The 25,897-nt window shown below is 37.9% G+C and overlaps 1 protein-coding gene across 1 annotated transcript; it reads left to right on the plus strand.

The window, feature by feature from the left end:
• The first annotated feature begins 15,650 nt into the window (after positions 1-15,650).
• Positions 15,651-16,478, plus strand: LOC108959120 (receptor-like protein 7). Its single transcript, XM_018872417.2, has one exon. The coding sequence runs from the start codon at positions 15,651-15,653 to the stop codon at positions 16,476-16,478; it is 828 nt and encodes a 275-aa protein (XP_018727962.2).
• The last annotated feature ends 9,419 nt before the right edge of the window (positions 16,479-25,897 follow it).

A 25,897-nucleotide genomic window follows, 5' to 3' on the forward strand; every position in this document is an offset into this window, starting at 1 on the left:
GTGCGTTTGCAGAGATCATGCTGGACAGTTCATCTTGCCATTGGCCATTATATCCAAGAAAGACATTATTTTCACAAATAAATTTAATCAAAGTCAAATGGAACACCTACTCTTTATGTAAAATGTGGGATTTATTGTACCATTATTGATATGCCTCCATGGAGTTGAGCAGATCCTTAAAAAACTCAAGGAAAAAAGAAACATATAGGAGATCTACCTAGGGTGAGAGACCTCACAATGTCACCTTCTTGTATTCCCCAGAAGTTCAATAAAATACCGTTGACAAATAAAATGGAATTTTTCTTGTGGAAGGTAATTAAGTAACGTCAACAATAAATTCAAAATACTGATGATGCTATGTAAAAGTGATCAATAGCTAGTTATTTCGGTTAGCAATTTGGGAGCTCCATTGAAAGGACATTGTTGCATTCTCTAGTCAAAGTCAACTGAGAACTAATGCGTGTACTTTGGTTGTGATGCATTATTGAAGTTCAATTGTCTTTCCTTTCCATAATTTCTATTGTCAGAAAGTCCTTCAATCAGAAGCATTCTTCACGTTCGGATTTAATGAAGATTCTTCACCGTCAAACTAGACTAAAGGTGCAGTCTTCCCAGCTTTAAGAACATTTTTTACGTTCGAATGGAACTCAATTCATGGGCTTGAAGTTGGACTTTGTCGACTGGTTCACTGCATCATTGGTCTGACTAGCGATTATGGCCGCTTTCAAGTCAACAATCATGTTATATGAAAAATAAGGTATACTAATTTGGATTGGCTGCAATAACATTTTGTAAATTTTCTGGAAATGTTAAATTCTAGTGTTAATACGATGCTCTCCGTCTGTCATGGACTAGCACATGATCGATCTAACTGCAATGAAGATGTATGTTTTTTAACATCACGAGTTGAAGTGCTAGACTAAGTCAAGTCAGAGCCTCATCAGTTTTGATTTTACGAAAGTCAAATTTGAGCTCAAGCTTAAATCAAGCTCCGACAAAAACTCATTTATGAATATCGAGTCGAATCAAACTAATTTATTTCAAGTTTATAAAAGAAATTCACAAGTCAAACTTAATCCGGAAAGGTTGAGTTTCGACGTGATCGAGTTTGAATGACATGTTCAATCTTAAAAGTTTTAAGTCCAGTGTTGCGGGCCTCTAGTTCCTTGACCGTAGAATAGCTTGTGCAGTGCCCGGTGAGCAGATAACATCATGCCAACTTTCCTTCTATAGTTATTTTAGAGAACAATACAGTGAATAACTTCCTCATATCGCATCGTACCATGCCCAATTTAACTCAAGTGTCTAATCCAACGAGTGAGATAACATATCACTTTAGGCACAACAATTAGTTTCAACTTGCCATGGCCTCATTAAGACAGTAGCATCAGCTCCCGACCAGTTTATGCACGGGAAGCCAACCTCGCTTTTAAAGCTTCGTGGAAATATATTCGTTCTATTTTCCTAGATTTTTTTAGCATTAACCATCCTGATGCCACTCCCACAAACTAGTTATATTCATCCCTCTGCATCACTCACTATTCACCTAATAACCCCAAGCTCTACTCACAAGGATATGTGAGTATAGAAGAATCATAGGCCGTGACAAAAGTATTGTTCAAATATGAATATCAACTTGATCGATTAAAACTCTTTTATGTACCGGCAGAAAATATTCCCAAAACCTCTTAGAAATCAGTCTTGATCATCATTGGACATTCATTTAAAGGGAATCCTGACGGACCTGAGCAGGTCCTTAAACTGCTCATGGGGGAAACGGAGGGAGAACCTCCCTGGGGAGAGTGACCCCTTACGCCCTTCCCAGGCTGGGATCCGGCTTGGATAAAGATTCCGGCCCCATTGGCTGACCCGGCCACTCCTTTACGGGAAAGGGGGGCAGCCACGTTTGATCCCCGCGACGCCTTCCCCCAGGGAAACTTGGGGCGTGGTACAGGGAAATGATGGGAATCCTGCATATGGTCGTGAGTTTGTGCAAGATGAAATTACTTAGTGTGGATAAGCAAAGAAAATTTGGACCAATAAAAATTACCTTGCAACTACCATAGAAGTAAGCCCCAACAAATATGTTCTGAGTGCAGATCCACAGTATAATTACTATATAATTAAATTGAGTCTGTTAATAAGAATTATTTGCACACTAGTTAAGATCACTAAATTAGTAGGAACAATTAAGTAGACACAAGCACACATTAATAAAAGAACAACTATCAATTGATAGAAAATTTTCGTTATCAATTACTTATCAAGCTTTAACAAGTGATCCAAAAGGTACTTTCTTCTAAGGGCTAATTAACAAAAAAATCTCAAACAATTACAATTGTGATAAAATTACCCAAAACTAATTTTTTGACTATCAAAAACATCTAATTGGTACAATTGTAACAAATTTATCATAAATTAATTTTTTGATTACAAAAAATTCTCAAATTGGTACACCTGTGACAAATTTATCCTCCGCTAGTTTCTATAAAATTGAATTAATGTTATGAAAAACTCCTAACCGGTACATCTATGACAAATGAAGAGTAAAACCCTAAACTAGTATACTTGTTAAGCTTAGAAATTTGATGGTAAAATTTAATGGAAACTAATGTAGGATAAATTTGTCATTGGTGTACCAACTTGGGCTTGAGATTTTTGGAGGTCAAAAAATTAGTTTAAGATAAATTTGTCACAGATATACCAGTTATGAGTTTTTCATGTTATTAACCCTTCTTTTAATAAAGAACTTGTGATATTTTCAGCAATCTTTTGTCCGTCAACTATCTCCAATAAAAAAAAATGGGCCCATTCACATTATAACCAATTCCATCTCCGATTCAATCTTGCCTTTAGTGGCTGTGACAAGAATGGACCACACATAAAATCTAATGCTTCTATAAGCGCAATATCTCGATTGTCCTACTACTAAACCACCCTTTGGATATGGGTACCATTTAACTATCTCTGTTTTCATCACTAAACATAGCTTTTATACCAATTTGCTAAGTTGGTCATATCCTCTCCATTGAAGTTTGATTTTTCTTGGTCCGGCCAGCATAACATAAATTGACACCAAGAAATTCGCAAACGAATAACGAAAAGCCAACAGACAAACGGGTTTCTGCTCCTAATCCCGATACTCATGAATCCACAGAGTAAGAAACATCATCAGTCCCACAACTTACGTTAATACTAGACAGAATCGTCCCCACCAGGAGACGTTTACTTTGACTACTCCCTATTTCCAAGACGATGCATCCCCTAGTTTCCTCCTCCTCCCCTGCATTTCTCTGTTCTTGAAATTGCCCATTTCGCACGAAATTTTCTGGATGCCTCTCTTACATGTCGTCATCTTTACGGGCTATTTATTTATGAATATTAGAGAATTTCTTTTCAAAAGATTTTATTAAAGACATTATTAGATGTTAGGGATATTGCTTTGACATTTAATTATCTCCTAGAATTTCCTTTTTAGATTAAGATAACTAATTTGCTTGTTACATTAGATTACTTCCTTTCCTATATATATTGTTTGGGTATATATACCCATTGATTGTAACACATTATAAAGATGATTTATTAAGTAAAGATGTGACGTTTTAGTATTTTCATCTTCAAGAGCAACCACAAGAAGTCGTCATCTTTAAAAGTGCCCCATAGGCATTTGCTTGTCATAGTAAAAAATATGGTCATGTTATCTTTAAGAGTAGCTCTATCTTGCGAGTCGATGATCTCTCCCTCGTCGCCAGAGGAAGTTGCCGTCTCTCTAAGGCCTCATCAGCCATGTCACAAAGATCGTTGTCATGGTGAAGTCAACTGAAAGTCAAGCTTCTTTTTTCTCTAGCTTCACTCCTTCGTGCATCCTTCTTGATCATGGTCATTGGTTCCGCTACTTCATCAAAATCAAATTACTTGGTTTGTTGGTTTTGGTCTTAGTTTCTTTTTTATTTTTTTTTCTTTTTCAATTGCGAATAAAGAAAAACACAAAACAGAGCTTTCTACAATGTCATTAATGCTCCAATCTACAACACTTAAGTACCATACATGTGTTAAGTTTTTATTTTTTTTTTTTTTTTTTTCCAATTGTGAGCATCATCGACAAGCAAAGTCACTACCAAGTGTCTAGGCATCTATGAGCACTCGAATCGAACACTTTTTCATCAAGGAGCCAAAGTTGAGTACCATGGGGTGACTTAATTTAACGTGCCACAATTCAAGTTGGATTTCCATTCAATTTCATCAAGGTTGTCTAAAAAAGAAATTTCAACTTTATAATGTTTCTTTAGCGCTCGTCAATGCTATGATAACTAGTTTTCTTGTTATCTTGTCAAAATCTTGGACCAAAAGAGAAGACAGAGCTTTTCATTAGCTAGAGCAATGCGGTGCTCATTGGAGGGTTGATTTTTATTTATGAATTACTTAATGGGATCTCTTTCAATTGAGATAAGATTTTGACAATTTAATTACATTTAAAATCTAACAATCGGGTGTTGTTTTAGATTGTAAGAGAGTTTGCTCCTCTCTTTATGGTCTTGATTTTGAGTCTTATTGGAAGCTAACTCTGCTCAATCCAAAAAGAAAAAAAATTAAAAGACTAAAACTCTATCAAGCCACTCTTAGCATAGGAAAACTCACTACGAAGCAAAAAAAGAAGGAAGAAAACCTTCAAATGTATCAATATACAATAAAAAGAAAAACTGAAGCGACTATCAGGATGTGCCATGCGTCGAAGCCAACCAACACGCATTTCTGTTAAATATAGTAAAAGATGCATGAAGGAAGTGAAGTATGGTAATAATCCGTTGGCCGGGTACTGGTGGGCCATGGTAATCGTCCGACGTGCACGATGGATCGATCCCCTGCATCTACACTAGTTCGCTTTTTCTTTTCTTTCTATTAATTAAAAACCTTTGTGGATTTTTTCCTCTTCTTATTTTCCTTTGTACTACTCTTTATACCTCTTGAAGTAAAGACAACGCCCATTTTTCGTCGTCTTACTTTTGCCTTTTTTCCGTTTTCTTCCTTTCTCTTCCTTTCAGTTTAATATAAGAGAAGTCATCTACCAACTATTCCCGTAATTACCATAATTTATCAGTGACATTTAAACTTAACAAAATTTTTATGAAATTGTATATGAAAGGTGAAATCCTAAAGTTGAAATGATTCTAGACTTTTTTTTTTTTTTTTTTTGGCTTCTTTCACGGTCTTATAACAGTTTACAAATGAAACTCAAATATAATTAAATCATTTTATTTATCTCCTTGAATCTACATATTTAATACAATAGTTGGATATAATATCTATGTTGTTTACTTTCAACGGATCTCTGCACGGTTAATGTTCACGTACAAAGACAACAATGATCACATGATGTCATTGGTTTTATGATCTTAAATAAGGTGGGCCAAAAGTATTTTCAAGGGATGTCAAGTTCTAATTTCAATATCTTAGGCAAATTTCTTTTATTTTTCCATTTTTCCTAGAAAACATTAATATGGTCTTTTGTTTTGATTGGAAAATTAGGATAAAAAAGAATGTCACTTTATTGTGCAATGTCGCCAATTTTTACTAGGAATGTTTGAAAGTGTTATAAGTCAAATTTGGCGACTAATGATATCCCAAAATTGACCCTATAATGTGAGAGTACTAGTATGAACACCTGGAGGGGGGTGAATAGGTGTAAAAACAAATTCTTCTTTTCTTAACAACTTAATTCAGAACAAGGATATAAAATAGTATAGTTGAATAAATAAGACTACGAATTAAGTAAAGAGATAAGGAAAGAGAATTGGAACACAGAGTTTATAGTGGTTCGGCTTAGACCAAGCCTACGTCCATTCTCCCACGCTGACAGCCCACCGGCTGGATTTCACTATGAATCAAAAGAGATGTTACAATCTCACGTCCTTGATTCCACAGTGCAGAGACTCTACTACACTTCCTCGAGGTCTCACAAAATTCTCTCTTTTGAGTACAATTGTACGCTCAACAAATGAATTAGCAAAGAGTAAGGAGCTTTAGACTTTGGAATTTCTCTATCTCGCACACACTCGAATAACTAGAGCGTCTTCCTTTTATACTCCTCCATGCCTACATAACCGTTGGCACCTTCCAAAGGAGTTCTTCCAATCTACCCGTTGGACATAATCAATTAGGGAGATCTCGCATTATTTAAGGAATATGAAAATAGCCCACCAATCCTTTCGCCCATACAATCAGGATCTAGGTTTTCATAAGTAGAACCTTCCTAGTATACTTCGCCAATCAATGGATCTGAATTACTCGAATTACTTGTCATACAAATAATAGATCTTTAGATGCTTTCTCCAGCCGTGAGATAATCTTCAACCAATCGAATCAAATCCTTATATCTGAATAAGACTTCTTTGTCGATCTAGAAACTGTCAACGAGGGCAGACTTTAAATATCGAGTCTGGCGATCTTCAGTCTGGAAGTCTTCAGACTTTGATAGTTGAGTCTGGAAATCTTCAGACTAGGAAACGTTTTGTCAACTTCAAAACATATAAGGAAGATTTCTCCAACAATCTCCCCCTTTTTGATGGTGACAAAACTTTCCTGCAGATTTAGACACTTTGACCTGCAAAATAACACTTAAGCAAACCAAGTTTTTTTTATACAAATATTATTAAAGATTTAGAAAAAGATAGTAGCGAATCTGCGAATTTGCAATCACATAAAACATGTTAGTCCTAAAAACACAACTATCTTTAGCATAATCAATAATAATAACTTAAGTTACTTAGCAAGCCTCAATAGTCCAAACCAATCCAAAACAGAATCACACCAAACAAATATAAAGTCCAAATAAAAAATAACATCACGTCAAGCGTCATCAAATTTGCATAAACTTCTCCCCCTTTTTTGTCAACAGCAAAAAGTGGAGATTGAACAAAAAGAGATGGATTGAAAAAGATCAAGAGTCAAGGTTGTTTTGGCAAGCGAACAAGCTCGTATTCTCCCATTGAGTGTACTATCTTTTCAAGCTTGTCAAAACTTTGCTTCAATGCCTGAATGTCTTCACCCTGCACATTAGACTGAACTTGATTCTTCAGGGTATTTAACTATTCATGCAGAGACACTGAAGTGGCCTTAACAGCGTTCTTGAGATCCTGCATCTCAAATCCCATAGCATATTGCTGATTCCGCACATCCAATAGAATTTCTAGCAGTCTTGAAAAGTTTGCTGTTTGAGCAGTTGCATCACTTGGACCAACAAAGGTGTAACTCGGGGAATTTGAGAAATGATGGAACCTCAGTGGATGGTCCACCATGACTGTCTTCTGGATAGTGCGAGGCATATACATCTTTTGGGTCTGCTGCAGAGCGACTTACATGCTTTGCGGAGCGACTTACATCACTAGCAAATAAAGGTGAAGAAGTACCTTTTTGTCCATCAGCTCCCCCTGTTTTGATGCCCTCAGGTGGAGTAGGTAAAGCTTCCTCAGCCTCAGAGTGATGCGCTCCAATAGATTCATCTCCTCTTATCTCAGATTGACTAGACAGAGAGATAGCCAAAGTTGGCTTGAAGGAGTCTTCTGGACCCTAATCTTTTTCTCTCTTTTCTCCTTCCTCTGCTTCTTTCTCTGCTTCTCCCACTTCTTCTTCCTCTTCTTCCTCTGCTTCTTCTTCTTCTCTTCTTCTTTCCTTTGTCTTTCTCTTTTCTTCTTCCTTCTCCGATTCTTCTCTCTCTTTTCCTCTTCCTTCTTTTGTCTCTTCTCTTCTCTCACGAAAGCTAACAAAACTCTTTAAATTTCTCAAGGTAGAGAGAGTAAGCTCATCCTCATCTTCTTCATCTTGCAAGATGAGAGCTCTTCTTTTCTTCATTGGAGCAACCATGGGCTCCTTGCCTTTTCTCTTAGCCGCAGCAGAGTCTTGCTTTGCCTTGAGAGGAGATTTCTCCTTCATACGCTCCAACACTTTGTTCAGCTCCTTTAAGCGCATCTTTGTCACCATTTTGAAACCAATCACCATTGGATCAATGGCTTTCAAGCTTAATAGTGCAGAGATGTGAATTTTGAAGTGTCTAAAGAGTCATGTGATAAGAGCAGAATAAGAAAGCTGTCCCTTATCCTTTACCATGGTTTGGTACATGTGGAACAGTATGGTGTGAGGCAGAGAGAACTTAAAATTAGTATTGATTGCACACATCAACTTGGCTTCAGATCGAGAAACATTAGTCTTGGATGTCGATTTGGGATGAATGCAATTAATCACAATTTTGTGCAGCAGAATGTTAGAGGCACTCATCCTTGAATAAGAAAGTTTACCTTCGACATCCCTATCTCTCACCAAAGACAAAATAGCATGAGCAATGGACACACTAATTGGTTGGAAACTCGTTCTTTCCACCCCAATTATGTCAGCCAAAATGTTTGTGTTCACCAAAAATTCCCTGTCCTTCATAGTGAAGATAAAACTTTGTGCATCCAAGAAAGATAGATTCGAATAAAAGTAAGCAGTAAGCTCTGGAAATGCAGCAGTGGATTCAAAACAGAACCTTTCCAATTGCAATAAAGCAATTTTTTCCCTCAGATTACTTTTATCGAATCCAGGAAATCGAAGTCAACAGTCCTAGGGTTCATCACCCCTTTCTTCAAAAGACTTGCATAAACCTTTTTATGATTCTTGGATCTAAAAAGGTTCGAACCATCAGTATTGTCTACAGCCATCGCGGATCTAGGTTGAAAATGGGAATACAACCTTTCATCATCATCCAGAGTTTGTGGTTGATTCGCAGTGCCATCTTGTGGGTCACTTGGAATATTCGCAAACGCTTTCTCAACCAATCCTTTCTCCACAACTCCTAGCCTCTCCAACTCTCTCAAAAATAGGGTTTCATTCTTGAATCCTCTATCTTTTAAGAACTCATCAATTAAAGACATTGGCGTTCCTAATTTTTCAAATTCGAGTAGAGTTTGTAAGCATTCTTTGGAGTTAGAGTTCTTACAGGTTCTACCTCTTCTATGACTTCGTCGGCTGGTCGATTCGGGGAAGGTTGACGTTGCTGAGAAGGTTGTTGCTGACTTGGACACATTGGAGGAGAATCTTCTTCTTCGGTTAAGTCAAAGTGGGTATGACCCTCAGGCATGCGGCGTGGTCCTCTGCTTGCAATCCTCGATGACTTTCTTGAAGACATTGTCACTCTAATGGAGAGAATCACCAACTTATTCGAAAAAGGTGAAAACTTTTCGAACGAATCGAGAGTGAAAGTGAAAGAAAATAGCAATTTTGTATTCTAGGGTTTCAGTGTAAAAACGAGGAAGATGACTCTCGGAGGTATATAAAGCAAGTGAGGCGAAGTAATCAAAGCGTCATAAAAGGAAAATAAAAAAAGATGTATTTTCAAAAACAATAACTTCCCTTTTTGAAATTAACTGAATTTTTTAAAATTGATAACTGCCATTTTGAAATTAGGAGTAAATTAAGAAATATAATTCCAATCAACTAATGGCCAATAGATGATTGTACATTTTCAAATTAAAATTAGAAACAACTTACAGTCGTAGCTCGAGGTCTTCTAAGTCTGAACACTTATAGACTTCTATCTTTGAGTCTTGAGAGTATCCAAACTTTGCTGAGTAAGAGATATGATATTAAGTTTGGTACGAATAGACTCAAATAGATTTTTTTCCAGTGGCTTTGTAAATATGTCCGCTAGTTGATTCTTGGAGTCAATGAACTGGATCATTACTTCTCCATTTTGAACATGATCTCTAACAAAATGATGTTGAATCTCTATATGCTTTGCTCTTGAATGAAGAATAGGATTCTTGGTAAGATTAATCGCGCTAGTGTTGTCACATTTGATCTCGGTGCAAGAGTCTTTAATTCCAAAGTCTCTCAGTTGTTGTTTTATCCATAAGATTTGAGAACAACAACTTCCAAGAGCCACATACTCTGCTTCTGACTGTTGAAAGGGTTACCGTACTTTGCTTCCTTGAGAACCAGGATACTGTCCTGTTGCCGAGTAATTGACAAGTACCGAAAGTGCTATTCCTTTCAACTCTGCAGCCTGCTAGATCTAGTCTGAATATCCAAGGAGAGTAAAGTCTCATTCCTTGGGAAACCATAGACCTAACTTAGAAGTTGTTGGAACATATTTGATGATGTGTTTCGCAATGCTTAGATGAGATTCTTTTGGGTTTGATTGGAATCTGGCACAAATATAAACACTAAACAAAATATTAGGTCTAGAAGCGGTAAGATAAAGAAGTCAACCGATAATACTCCTGTAAAGTTTCTGGTCAACTTTCTTTCCTTCTTCATCTTTTTCTAGCTTCAAGGAACTAGACATTGGAATTTCAACCTTTTTGCAATTATCTAAATCGAACTTTTTAACAAGTTCTTTTGCATATTTTTCTTGGTGAATGAAAATTTATTCTTTGTATTGCTTTACTTGTAATCCGAGGAAGAAGGATAATTCACCCATCATGCTCATCTCAAATTCATCCTGCATAGACTTTCGTTAGGAGAACCAAAAATTATATCATCAACATAAATTTGAACAGGTAAAATTTTTTTACCTTCCTTTTTAATAAACAAAGTTGTATCTACTTTACCTTTGGCAAAACCATTTTGAGTTAAGAATTTACTTAACCTGTCGTTCCAAGCTCGAGATGCTTGCTTTAAACCATATATAGCATTTTTCAGTCTGAATACTGAATCTGGCTTCTTTGGGTCTTCGAAACCGGGAGATTGTTCCACATAAACTTCTTCTTGGATAAATCCATTCAGGAATGCGCTTTTGACATCCATTTGGAATAACCTGAAATTCTTATAACAAGCAAAAGCAAGTAATAATCTAATTGCTTCTAACATTGCTATTGGTGCGTAAGTCTCATCATAGTCTATCCCTTCTTCTTGCGTATATCCTTTAGCCATGAGTCTTGCTTTATTCCTTACAACTTTTCCTTTTTCGTCCATCTTGTTCCTGAATACCTATTTTGCTCTAATAACATATTTATCCTTTGGTTTAGGAGTCAGTTCCCAAACATCGTTAACGCTAAACTGCCCGAGCTCTTCTTGCATAGCTTCAACCCAGCTTTCATTAGATAAAGCTTCTTCTGTGCTTTTGGGTTCTATTTCAGAAATAAGAGCCACTGCACTAGACTCTTCACGCCTTTTGGATCTTGTTCGAATCCCTTCATTAATGTTACCAATGATGAGATCTTCAGGATGACTAGACTTGTGCTTCCAATTGCTGGTTGGTCTGACAGATTGTTGAACTTCTTCTGCAGTTGAATCTTCAATATTCGTTTGTTATTGTCCTTCTATAGTTTGAGCTGCTTCAGGGGAAGTAGACTTTGTAGAGTCTAGAGCAAGTTCAGATTCTTCAGGAGGAGTCTGGATTGATTGATTTTGTATAAAATCTTGGAATTTGACATTCATAGATTCTTCCACAGACTGAGTCTTCTTGTTGTATACTCTGTAAGCCTTGTTAGAGGTCGAATATCCAAGGAAAATTCCTTCGTCTGACTTTTCTTCAAACTTACCAATTCAATCATTTGCATTTTTCAAAATAAAACATTTGCAACCAAACATATGAAAATAAGAAACAATTGGCTTCTTTCCTTTGAATAACTCATAGGGAGTTTTCTCCATAATTGGCCTTAAGACAACTCTGTTAATAATATAACAAGCTGTAGAAACAGCTTCAGCCCAAAAACGAGAAGCAATATTGCTTTCAATTAAAAGAGTTCTAGCCATTTCTTACAAAGATCTATTCTTTCTTTCCACAACTCCATTTTGTTCGGGAGTGTATGGAGAGGAGAACATGTGTTGAAAACCAGATTCATTACAAAATTTAGTAAAGTCTTGATTTTCAAACTCACCTCCATGGTCTGTCCGAATGCTTGAAATAGTATACCCTTTCTCATTCTGTATTTTCTTGGCAAACTTTGAAAAGTAAGAGAAAATTTCAGACTTACTTGCAAGAAAGTAGACCCAAGTAAATTGTGAATAATCATCCACTATTACTAGGCAATATTTCTTTCCACCAATGCTTTGAGTTCTAGTTGGTCCAAAGAGGTCCATATGCAAAAGCTGCAAAACACGATTAGTGGAAACTTGATTTATTGGTTTGAATATTCTTTCTAACCTGTTTTCCCAATACACAAGGTGTGCATAATCCTGATTTTTGATACTTCAGGTTTGGTAGACCATGAATAGGCTTCTTTGAGGAAATCTTGGCAATTTGCTTCATGTTGATATGCCCAAGCTTTTGATGCCAGATATTTGCTTCATCTTGAATTGAGATTAGACATTGAGATCTTTCTAGATTGATATCCAAAAGATAGATATTCCCATGTCTTCGCCCAGTAAAGGATTGTGAAAGATCCTTACTAGTTCCTGCACATGTTCCTTCTTGAAAACTGATCTTGAATCAAGTATCGCACAATTGGCTGATGCTAAGCAAGTTGTAATCAAGTCCTTCTACTAAGGAAACATTGTTGATTGTGAGACTTCCAATCTTTACAGTTCCACATCCAACAATTCTTCCTTTACTGTTTTCGCCAAAAGAAACTTTCCCTCCGGTTACTTGTGTAAATTTGATAAAACAGCATGAATCTCTTGTCATGTGTCTTGAACAGCCACTATCCAAATATCATTTAACCTTTTTCTTGATAGTGACCTGCAGTTAAAAAGGAAACTCAAGCTTTCTTTGGTACCCATACTTTCTTAGGTCTAGTGGAGTTAGTGCAATACACAGTCTTTGCCCATTCCTTCTTAACAAGTCTCCAAACCATAGGACAATCTTTCTCAAAGTGTTCTGAGCTATTACACTTAGAAGATCTAAGAGCACATCGGCCAACAAATTTAACAAAAACTCTTTGAAAATGATTTTTATAAAAAGCTTTTGTAGGTCTTTTTTTAATTCTTTCCTTTACTTTTGGAAAATCAATAAGAGGTACGATTTCAGAAGTCATTCCCAAACCTAATTTGTTAAAGTAAGGTCTTTGTATTGAAAGAATCTTTTCTAATTTCTCAGATCCTATAGAAATTTTTTTTAGACATTTGAAATATCAATTTTTAAAAGTGAATTTTCTTTTGGAAGAAAGTTTGCATTTTCTTCTAAAGCAGCAAAAATTTTGCCTAGGTTTTCAAAGTTTTCTTTCCGAGAGTTTTCCTATTGCTTCAGTGTAGAATTCTCCTTTTTTTAGTTCGGAAATCCTCTTAAGAGAAGCTTTGAGACTAAGACAAAGTTCATTAATGTATTTTGAGACTTTAGTAGGAACTATGAAATTACTTACCTCGATTTCACTGTCTGAGCCCGAGTCTGTATCAGTCTCAAATTCTGAGTTTGATTCTGATTTTGCCATTAAGCAAATATTGGCATAATCATCATCACTTTCTTCGCATTCAGTATCACTCCAAGTTTCTGCTTTAAGTGCCTTTCTGTATTTCTTAGCTTTTCCTCTATTTTTCTTCAGCAATGGACAGTTGGGTCTGATGTGTCCATTTTTCTTGCATTCAAAACAAATCACATATTTATTGGATTCATCATCTTCAACTGATTTGTTTTGAAACCTTTGAGAGCTTTGTTTCTTCCAGTTGAATCTTCTTCCCTTTTTGTTCAGTTTCCTGAACCTTCTTATCATGAGAGCAAGTTCTTCATCATCCATGTCGTCTTCAGAGTCTGTATCATCGGAATCTTTGTTAGATTTTAAAGCAATGGATTTTTTACCTTTAGGATCTTCTTCTTCATTGATTTGCTCCACTTCATAGGACTGAAGTGTTCCAACCAATTCATCAACGGAAAGTGGCATGATCCTTTACGTTTCTCTTATTGAAGTCTTTACATGATTCCATTATTTGGAAAGTCCACGTAGCAATTTGTTAACCTTCATAGGTCCTGAGATTGGTTGTCCCCGATATTCAAGACCATTCACAATTTCTATAAAACGGCTAAACATGTCAATAATAGATTCTGCTGGCTTCATTTTGAAGGCTTTATATTGACCAAGCAGAATATTGATTCTGGTTTCTTTTACTCGATCTGTTTCTTCATAAGTAATATGTAGTCTATCTCAGACTTCTTTAGCTATTTTTCAGGAAGATATTATGTTATATTCGGTAGGAGATAATGCACAATATAAGGAGTAAATTGCTTTTGTATCAAGAGCTTGTCTCTTAGTTATCTCTTCTTGAGTCATGTCGCTAGCCTCTGCAACTTCTTTCCCTCTTTCTGAGACTGTTGTAGCTTTAGGAATGATTCCTTTGTCTACCACATCCCATTTCAGAGGATCTTTCGATCTTAGGAATGCCTTCATCTTGTTTTTCCATATGTTGTATTCATTTCCATCGAAATAAGATGGTCTAGTGTTGCTTTGTCCTTCAACCAAACCCGGAGCCAACATACTAGCCATGGATCTTTCACTCTGAAGTAAAAACACTTCAATTAAATGAGTACACAGGCTCTGATATCAATTAAGAGTACTAGTATGAACACCTAGAGGGGGGAATAGGTGTAAAAACAAATTCTTCTTTTCTTAACAACTTAATTCAGAACAAGGATATAAAAGAGTATAGTTGAATAAATAATACTACGAATTAAGTAAAGAGATAAGGAAAGAGAATTGAAACATAGAGTTTATAGTGGTTCGGCTTAGACCAAGCCTACGTCCACTCTCCCACGCTAACAACCCACCGGTTGGATTTCACTATGAATCAAAAGAGATGATACAATCTCACGTCCTCGATTCTACAGTACAGAGACTCTACTACACTTCCTCGAGGTCTCACAAAATTCTCTCTTTTGAGTACAATTATACGCTCAACAAATGAATTAGCAAAGAGTAAGGAGCTTCAGACTTTGGAATTTCTCTATCTCACACACACTCGAATAACTAGAGCATCTTCCTTTTATACTCCTCCATGCCTACATAATCGTTGGCACCTTCTACAGGAGTTCTTCCAATCTACCCGTTAGACAGAATCAATTAGGGAGATCTCGCGTTATTTAAGGATAATGAAGATAGCCCACCAATTTTGTTCGCCCATACAATCAGGATCTAGGTTTCCATAAGTAGAACCTTCCTAGTATACTTCGCCAATCAACGGATCTGAATTACTCGAATTACTTGCCATACGAATAATAGATCTTCAGATGCTTTCTCCAGCCGTGAGATAATCTTCAACTAATCGAATCAAATTCTTAAGGATATCCTCATATCTGGATAAGACTTCTTCGTCGATCTAGAAACTGTCAACGAGGGCAAACTTTAAATCTTGAGTCTGGCAATCTTCAGTTTGGAAGTCTTCAGACTTTGATAGTTGAGTTTGGAAATCTTCAGACTAGGAAACGTTTTGTCAACTTCAAAACATATAAGGAAGCTTTCTCCAACAGAATGCACTTAAAGTAGGACGACTCCTCCACTCCCAAGTGTCCTCTTCTTTTCGGTTGATTCCCTCTTCCCTGCTCCCTCTTCCTGCACCCTTCTTACACCTCTTCCGATGAAAGGCTCGACCGTTTCATGGCTTCTTCTTGCGATATCCACGATCTCCATCTTCTCCGACGTAGCTAGGGCTTTAGCTTCAGCCCAGTGTCTTGGCATCGACCAAAGATTGCTCTTGCTCGAGCTGAGAAATAGCCTCATCTTTAATGCCTCCGAGTCTTCCAAGCTAGTATGTGGGACCGAAGTGCCGATTCATGGAGCGGTGTGACGTGCAAGGACGGCCTTGTTGTGGGGCTCGATTTGAGTGACGAGTCAATCTCTGGCGGAATCGACGGTTCGTCAAGTCTCTTCAAGCTTGAGTTCCTTCGAAGCTTGAACTTGGCTTTCAACAACTTCAACTACATGGCAATTCTATTGAGCCTTGCGAATCTTAGCCTCTTGGAAAATCTCAACTTGTCCAATGCTTGGTTCACTAGGCAGATTCCTGCAGAGCTATCTCGCCTAAGGAAGCTACGTACTCTTGATCTGACTTACCTTTACTCTTTGAAACTTGAAAAGTCCTCTTTGAGGTCGTTGATCGGGGATTTGGGGGAGTTGAGGGAGTTGTACCTTGATATGGTCAATGTGTCTGCTGAGGGAAGTGAGTGGTGCGACGCGTTGTCTTCTTCAGTTCCAAAACTTGAGGTGCTGAGCATGTCTTATTGTTCTTTTTCTGGTCCTATTGACGCTTCTCTTATGAGTCTTGCTAATCTATCGGTCATTCGACTCAGAAGCAACAACTTGTCCACCACAGTTCCTAGTTTCTTAGCAAATTTCTCCAGCTTGAAAATGCTGCACCTAGGTGATTGTGGCCTGCAGGGAGAATTTCCTCAAAAAGTCTTCCAAGTACAAACACTTCAGAACCTTTACCTATCAAGCAATGAACTCCTTAAGGTATTTTTGCTCGATTTTTTGGAGGATAGTTCTCTTGAGACTCTGGTCATGTATGGTACCAATATCTCAGGGAGGATACCCGATTCAATCGGTAATCTAAGAAAATTGTTGTTGTTAGACCTGTAAAGTTGTAGTTTGAGTGGGTCGATCCCGAGCTCGATGAAGAACCTATCGGTGTTGACTTATTTGGACTTGTCTGATAATAGTCTTACCGGTTCAATTCCGCCATTTGGTGCATCCAGAAATCTGACCGAAATAGATTTATCTTATAACGCTTTAACGGGTCTTATCACCTCTGTTGGCTGGGAAGACCTTCTGAATCTTGAATTGTTGTACTTGCGATACAATTCATTGGAAGGTGACATTCCCCCAACTCTGTTTACACTTCCTCGACTTGAGAGAATATCCCTTTCACGCAATAGATTTAATGGTCAGCTTATCATACATCCGAATGCCTCTTTGGATCAATCGATCAGGCTTGATTTGGAAAGCAACCAGTTGCAAGGGTCAATACCACCATCCATATTCAAACTGCAACAGCTTCAGTACCTCTCACTTTCTTACAATAATTTCAGTGGCTCGATGAATATCGACACGCTTCAAGGATTAGGAAATATCAATTATCTTGATCTATCGTACAATAGCTTGTCCATTAATGCTATGGCGCCTACTTCTGCTGCTGCATCATCTTTCCCTAAATTCTATTTATTAAAGTTGTCTTCTTGCCAGTTGCGAACCGTACCTCAATTTTTGGCTAACCAATCCAATTTGGAAATCCTCGACCTCTCCAACAATAATATTCGAGGGGAAATACCAAGATGGATAGGGACACTGGAACAACTTGATGTGCTTAACTTGTCACATAACCATCTGAGTGGAACTATTCTTGATTGTGTAATAATGACATCCCACAAGGTATTGAATCTGAGAAATAACCAGTTGAGTGGTGATATTCCACGAAACATCTTACCAACATGCAATCTGAAAACATTGGATATTAGTGAGAATTTGTTGCAAGGACAAATTCCATTATCATTGGCAAATTGCACAATGTTGGAGGTTGTCAACATCGGGGACAATCAAATAGACGGGACATTTCCATGCCATTTCAAGGCTATGTCGAGTCTCTGCATCCTTATTTTACGATCTAACAAATTGAATGTCCATATGGTCCCTGTACTTGGCAGAAGCTTCAAATCATTGACCTGTCTTCAAACAATTTCAGCGGCACAATACCTACGAGTCTCCTTGCATCTTGGGAAGCTATGAAGGTCAACGCAGACTTTAATTACCTATATTTTAAGCCCATGTGGGGGTCCCTTTATCAAGATAGAGTGATTGTAACATTCAAAGGTCAACAGCTAGAACTTGTCAAGATTCTTACTATCTTCACGTCAATTGACTTCTCGGGCAATAGATTGGACGGTCCAATACCAGACACACTTGGGAATCTCCATGCACTTTATTTCCTCAATCTATCACATAATTCCATCTCGGGTTCAATTCCTCCCGTTTTGGGGAATCCGCATCAACTCGAGTCATTAGACCTATCACAGAACTACCTCAGTAGAACCATACCAACTCAACTTACAAATCTTCATTTCCTTTCGTTCTTGAACCTCTCAAACAATCAACTTGTGGGAAGCATCCCAACTAGCGGACAGTTTCTCACATTTTCCAAAAGTTCTTTCGATGGAAATCTTGGACTGTGCGGGCTTCAGCTCAACAAAAATTGCTCAATTACCACGAACATGACAAAAGAAGCTGGTGATGATGGCGACAATGATGATAGTGAGAAGAAGTGGTTTTACCTAGGAATACCGCTTGGATTCGTTGTTGGCTTCTGGGTAATTTTTGGTCCATTAGTGTTTATTCGATCATGGAGGTTTGCTTACTATTAGTTTTGGGATGAAGTGTTGTTCAGACACTCACGTTCATGAAGATTTCCGCTGGGGTTCAGTCATTAAACTTGAAAAGGAGTATTTTCGTTCTTTCCACTTAAATTCTTCAGTGAAGACTGTTAAGTGCCAATTTTCATTATATATTCGGCCATCATATTTTGTAACACGACTTTTTAGAAAAATAAGGGTTTATGTAGTCTTTTCTTCCTATACATCAGTCCTTTGCTCCTTTCTCAATTTTCTGCACGCAAAAATTTCGTTTTTTTCCTATTTTTGGCTGGTCATTTTAATCTTTTAAACATTTTGTAATTGCTTGGTGAAAAAAAAAAAGTAATTGCATGGTGAACAACTCACACATACCATGGGCCTACTATATAAGTTTAATATTTTCTTTTTTGGCATAAGTGCACTAGAAATTCTAAAACTTGTAAAATTAATATAATTAAATCATAAAAATGTAAAAAAGTACAATTGGATCCTAAAATTTATGCAAAAAAGTGTTACGAAATACTTCCATTAATAAAGATGAGATTGACCAATTTTACAGTTCAAACACTTGGTTATATTTTTGCTATAAGATTTAGGACTTGTAATACACTTAGTCCTTAATATTACCTAGTTTTCTAATATGGTGGATAAATAATGTTGCAAATTAATAATTTTCAAATCCGAACTGAGGAGTCTTCAACTAGTTTCAAATTTCATTTTGGCTTTAGGTTTAGACCTTACCTATTCAAGCATTCTGTCTTAGTTTAAAACAATCTTCACTGAAGAATCTTCTTCATTGCAAATTTTTCATTCCAAAACTCGAGAAAATGGCCATATAGTTCTGTCATATTTTGATTTCTACGATAGATGCAAATCTACTTTTTCTCCCAATTGGTAAGCAAGAGCTCTAGTGATCAGACGCAACTACCTCAGGCCAAAGAGATATCAAGAAACTATGAAAGCATAACAATGGAAAAAGTGGCGTGACTTACTTTAGATAACTCATCTTCTTCCTGTCTTGCGTAGGAATCCATTGTCTTTTGTAGGCCACAAACCTAGACAATTGATTCATAAAACCCATACACCAGTGAAAAGGTATCCCTTCCATGATGACCATATGACCGAAGTTCGACGAGCGACAAAAATGAAATTTAGTTCATAGGGATCATCTACCTTAGGACTATTGACAGGAGAACTAGCTGTATCCTCTAGAGCATCATCAATCGGTCCCTTTTTCCTTTTTCTTAAAGCTCAATCTCTTATAGCTTCCAGCCTGATTGGTCTCGACGGACTTCTTCACGACCGATGTAGCAGCGTCGGAGACTACTGAAGAACTATCATCATGACCCGTAGAAGAGTCGTTCTTTTCTTGGCCATTCATCAAGAAATTCACAAATTATGGTGTCCAACTACTCTCTTGACCAGAGTCGCTGCTCGACCTCTCATTGCACGAAAAGTTCTCACTCTGACACTCGGCACTTGACTGCACATTCAATAAGAGAAAAGGAAATTCTAAAAAATCTCTTTCAAACCTCTTTTAGCATACCAAATCTCACAACAAAAAAAAAAAAAAAAGAAGAAGAAGGAAGAAAGCCTTAAAAATATCAATGTGCAATACTAAGAAAATTCGGGATGACTATTAGGATTTGCCATGCGTCATACATCGATCGCTCCTTCAGTCAACTAACACGCATTTATGTTATAATTATATAGTAAAAGATGCATAAAGGAATAGAAAGTATGGTAATAGCCCAATGGAGGGGGGTCACGGTACTTTTCCAGTGTGTACGATGGATGAGTTCCATGCACCTATAGTTCACTATTTCCTTTCTTTCTTTTAGTTTTAAATGTTTTCAGTTTTTTCCCTTTTTTTGTATTCCTTTATACTACTCTAAGTAAAAGGATCTAAGCAAGTTCATAGAAGGCTTCATCTTGATCCTTATCCGAAATTTGGGATTTCCATAATGTAAAACTTATTTGTTTTCAATACATAAAGATTATATTATAATGTGGGAACTCTACCAATATATTTTCTATTCTCATTATCATTTATTTAAGCACTTTTACTATAGTTGAATTTTTGCGTGCCCCAGCAAAAAGGTGTTCCCTTGCTAGCAGAAAAATGATTTAAAAAAATTACACTTTCAGTCCCCCCAATCTATGATCTTGTGCAATTGGATCTTTTGGAATCTATCCCATCCTCGATCAGGTCCTTCTTGAATAACTCTTAGTATATCGTTGCGGCATGCTAAGATGATTTTTCTTCTTCTTTTTTTGGCATAATTAAGAAAAGGTAAAAGCCAATAATGTCGAAATTGAAAGAAACTAATTTTTTTCTTAGAAAGCAAGGAAAGTAAAATGCATAAGAGAAGGGTAGGAGAGAAAGAGAGGCGAGAATGGGCAGAGCACTGTGGCGATAGCCACCACCAGCGATGATGGGTGATGGTTGAAACAATTATGCGCGTTACCAGCATTTTCTCACATGCTTCTTCAAAATCAGGTTTTAGTTGCTTCTTCACGTACCAACGAGTTAAGCTACTCAAGCACGCCTAAATTATTTACGTGTTGAAGCGCAAGACTGAGTCAAGTTCGAGCCTCATTGATTCAGATTTTACAACGTTAAACTTTGAGCTCGGGAATGAATCGAGATTCGACAAGAACTCATTTATGATAATCAAGTCAGATAAATCCACATTTTCAGCTTGTAAAAACATTTCCCATGTCGAACTCAATTCGGAAAAATTTAGCATCGTCGAGATTGATTGTAAATTGAGTATCCAGTCTGGAATTTTCGAGTCTAGTCCCATTAAAATTCTAGACTTTATCGATTTGACTAGATGCAATTACATCTCTCTTTTAAGTACTTGCCGACAAATATTCCAAACACCACTTGGAAATCAGTCTTTTTCGTCACTAAACATTCATTCAAAGAGGGCAATCTAGCGCAGGGTCGTGACTTTCTGCAAGATGACGCTTCTTAACGGGGAAAAAGAAAGAAAATTCGGATGATGGTTAATTACATTACATCTACCTTGGAAGTCAGTCCAGCAGTTACATCCGCATTACAGACGCACAATACAATTAAAAAATCATTCTCTTGAATTTCTTAACAACAATCATGTCACACTAGTCAAGATTACTAAAATGACGAGAACACCTAAGTAGACCCAAGTATCAATAAGAAGAGAACAATCATCATCAACAGAAAAATTTTCAATTTCAATCAATTATCAAGCCTTAACAAGCGATCAAAACGCACTTTATTTTGGCAGAGATTAGGTGATATTTTCAGTGACCTTTTCATTCATCCATAAAATTCATCTCCAATCCAATATAAAACGAGTCCATTCACGTGAAAATCAAATCCATCTCATATTCAATCTTGGCTCCGGTGGGTTATGACGAGTCGAGTATAGACCAAACATAAAACCTGATCACTTTAAGAAGCGCAATATCTCAATCTTTCTAACCCCTAACCACCCCCCTCGAATTTGGGCACTTATTAACTATCTCAAATTTCGTCATTGACTAGCTTACATTCCAATTCCCGGAGCTGGTCATATCCCCGCCCCGTCGAAGTTTGATTTTTACTGATTTGGCCAGCGTCTGAAATTAAGACAAATCCGGCACCAAGAGATCGGCAAACGAATATAGAAAAGCCGACAAACACAAGACGCGCTTTTGCTCCTATTCCCTACACGAGTCCACAAAGAAAGTAGCATCATCAGTCCTCCGACGAACGTATACATTTGACAAAATCGTCCTCATCAGTTCGGATTTCAAGAAAGTCGAGTTTGAGCTCAAACCTGAATCGAGCTCCCACGAAGCTCATTTATAATGAACAAGTTGAATCAAATCAAGTCATTTCAAACTTATAAAATAATTACCTGATGCAGGCGCCTCGATTCATGGGATACGTTTTATCTCGTGGGTCTCCAACCTATCACATGCATTATATTCAACCTCGTAAAATTCCTTAACTACAAAGAAACTCAAATTTTCGCTCGTCTTGTCGAGTTTTCTCTCTATCAGCCGGGTAGAGTTCTTCTTCTCTGTTAAACCCGTTTCTTCCTCAGTTTCGAACATCTTGCTGTAGCCATGCGGGCTGCAATTCCTCATCATCTTCCTCTCTCTTCTTCTTTTCCAGTTTCTACTTAGCTTACCCACATTCCACACCTTAACCTAGTATCCCCTCAGTGAATCTTTTCCTGATTTTCTTTCCTTCATCCTTTCGGTTTTTTCATTTTTCCATCTGCATGTCGACATTTTCTTCGTTTACGACCTTGATCTGTTAAGGCGTCATACCCCTCTCGTTATGGCTTGCGAAGATGATCCTGATGCATCTCAAGTTGCTGCCCTCTGTAAAAAATTGGGCCGATTATGTACATAAAAGGAAATTGAAGAATGGCATGTTGAACCCGCACCTGACGCAGTTCAGGAGTGCAAGTTAATGTTAATCGGTAAAGTTCCCTCCAACCCTTCCTTTAATTTCCAAGCTTTCCAGTCGGTCTTGAAGAGGGCATGGAGGTTAGAGCAAGTTGATATCCTGCAGAGAGAAGCGGGAATTTATTTAGCGAAATTCCGGTCTCAAGCTGAAAAACAGAGAATCCTAGAAACTGGACCTTGGCAATTCTCGGGACATCTTATCAATTTTAAACCTTGGGTAGCCAACACCCTTCTTCATTGTTATGATTTCTCTACCTATGCATTCTGGGTCCAGGTAATCGGTCTGCCCTTAGAATGTTGTACAGATGACATGATTCGCAAGGCAATAAGTACGGTAGGTGCTGTTCTGCAAGTAAAGTCTGATTTTGTAACTGGTTCCACTCTGAGAGCAGGCAGAGCAAGAGTCGAGCTGGATTTATCTGAACCTTTGAATGTAGGTAGACTAATTAAATTCAAAAATCAAACTCTCTGGTTGGAATTTAGGTATGAACGGTTACCTCACTACTGTTACTCCTGTGGCCGATTAGGCCATTACACTGACTCCTGTCCGTCAGTCCCTTTTGAGGAGAATATGATGACAGACGCTGGGAAAACACCTTATGGCCCCTGGTTAAAAGTTGAAGTTCAGCAATATAGCCCTTACTGGAAATTTTATTATGAACAATCAGCTATGGAGGAGGAGTGGGAGGAAACCATACCTGAAACGCCTCCTACCAATGCTCACCCTATCCCTCTTCTACCACCACCTACCCCCAAAGTAACCACTTCTCCACAGCAGGCTAATTCCATCAAATCAAAGGGTTGTAATGATATATCGGGCTCAGCTCCTTCGACGCGCCACAATATCAATACTGCTCTAATTCCAGCGGAGGAGAAGCTTAAAGGAGTGCAAATGCAGACCTCGGTTCCTCAAGCAAAAAAAGGCAAAAGTGTTTGTCAGAATATTAAAATAGGCCATGCTAAGAAACCACGACGCTATACTCCATATGACATACTGGAGGGCAACTGGGAGCTTATGATGATTCGCTTTTGTTGGATACGCCAATTGTCGAGGCGGCTGAAGATAGTTTGTGGGCGACGGTGGCTGGCCCTAAACAGCCACCTGTTCAAAGATGAAAATTCTCAGTTGGAACTGTCAGGGTTTGGGCAATCCCCTGACAGTCAAGCATTAAAAGCCCTAATGGCTAAAGAAAAGCCCGACTTGTTATTTTTGATGGAAACGAAGAATGGCGATGAAGTTCTTTTTCGCCTGAAACGTACCTTGCGTTTTTTGCATCTTCAAGTGTTCAGCCCTGTTGGCTCTGCAGGTGGTTTAGCCCTTTTTTGGAATGATGGATTAAGGTTGACTGAATTGACCTCCAATCCTCATCTTTTTTACTTTATCTGCCAGGATATCTCGGAGGGCAAATCTATGTGGATTACTTGTCTTCATGCACCTGCAGTTTTTCATGACCGTCAGCATCTTTGGCAAACCTTGCGACAGTTTGGCAGTTATAATGTCTTACCTTGGGTTTGCCTCGGTGATTTTAATGAAATTCTAAACCGTTGGGAGAAAATGGGATCTCGGCCTGCTAACTCTTACCGTCTATCTTCATTTCGAGATGTTCTTAATGATTGTTGCTTGTTGGATCTCCCTTCTCATGGCTGCGCTTTCACATGGTCCAATAACCGAGATGGGGATGCCTTAGTGAAGGAGCGTCTTGATTGGGCTGTATGTACTGCTGAATGGCGCGACACTTTCCCGTATGCTCAAGTGCTTGCTCTCCCTGCAATAGGATCATATCACAGTCCACTTGTATTAGATACAAAACCCTGTACGGTTCGACGAAAGAGGCATTTTACCTTTGAAGCTTTCTGGAATCAGGATCCTGGCTGTTGCTCAGTCATTCAAACCTCTTGGCACTTTGTTTCGAGGCAGGACTCTCCTCTCTCAGCCAAGCTTCACGCGGTTGCTGCAGCTTTATCCACTTGGAGTCGCAAGAAATTCTCCCATAACCGGCAACAGGCAATGGAATTAGAGCACCAGTTAGAAATTATGACAAATCAGCACCCTACTTTATCGAATCAATCACGGCAACAAATTTTAAAAACAGAACTTCAGAAAGTATGGCAAAGGGAAGAGCAATTTTGGGCGATGCGTTCTCGGATAAATTGGTTAAAGTGGGGAGATCGCAATACTAGATTTTTTCATGCCACTACACTTTAAAGAAGACAATGTAATCATATTACTGTATTGCGAGATGAACATCAGCAATGGGTTCGGGGTCCTGGAAAGCTCCAAGAAATGACTACCAATTATTTTTCGCAGCTCTATACCACTTCAGGCCCTCGCTGTTATGCACAGATTTTACAACAGTGTCCACAAGTGGTTAATGCAGAAATGAATGTAATGCTTCTAGCACAGCCAATAATTGAAGAAGTTAAAGAGGCTACATTTCAATTAGGTGCTTCAAAAGCCCCAAGTCCGGATGGTTTAAATGGAATATTTTATCAATCTCATTGGGATGTTCTTAAAGTGGATATTTATCGGGCCATTCATCAATTTTTTAATTCTGGATCATAACCTTTAGCTTTAAATAGAACTACTATCACTTTGATCCCCAAAACCCCAAACCTAGAAAGCTTGGATCAGTATCGTCCTATTAGCTTGTGCAACTATGCTTATAAGATTTTTTCTAAAGTGCTTGCTAATAGGTTAAAACCCCTGCTGCCTACATTAATTTATGAGGAACAAAGTGCTTTTGTTGCCGGAAGACAGATTCAAGACAATGTTCTCATAGTACAGGAAGTCATTCATCAGCTTAAGACCAGAAAAAGGAAGCGTCATTTTCAAGCTGTTCTTAAATTAGATATGCAGAAAGCGTATGACCGTGTTGAATGGGATTTTCTTCAGGATTATTTACTTCGATTAGGCTTTCATTCTCACTGGGTCCAGCTAATTATGCAGTGCATCTCAACAACAACTTTGTGTGTCAAAATGAATGGTGAGTATTTACAGAGTTTTCATCCCACTAGAGGGCTTCGGCAGGGTGATCCTTTATCCCCTTACTTATTTATTCTCATTGCCAATCTCTTATCCTTCCTAATCCGAAATGCTATGGATATGGGCTTACTCAAAGGCATTAAGTTGAATCATTGGTGTCCTACTTTATCGCATTTATTTTTTGCTGATGATGCTGTGTTCTTTCTTGATGGTACCTTGCTGGAGTG

This window comes from Eucalyptus grandis, chromosome 1 (assembly GCF_016545825.1).
Source record: "Eucalyptus grandis isolate ANBG69807.140 chromosome 1, ASM1654582v1, whole genome shotgun sequence".
Lineage (NCBI taxonomy): Eukaryota > Viridiplantae > Streptophyta > Magnoliopsida > Myrtales > Myrtaceae > Eucalyptus > Eucalyptus grandis.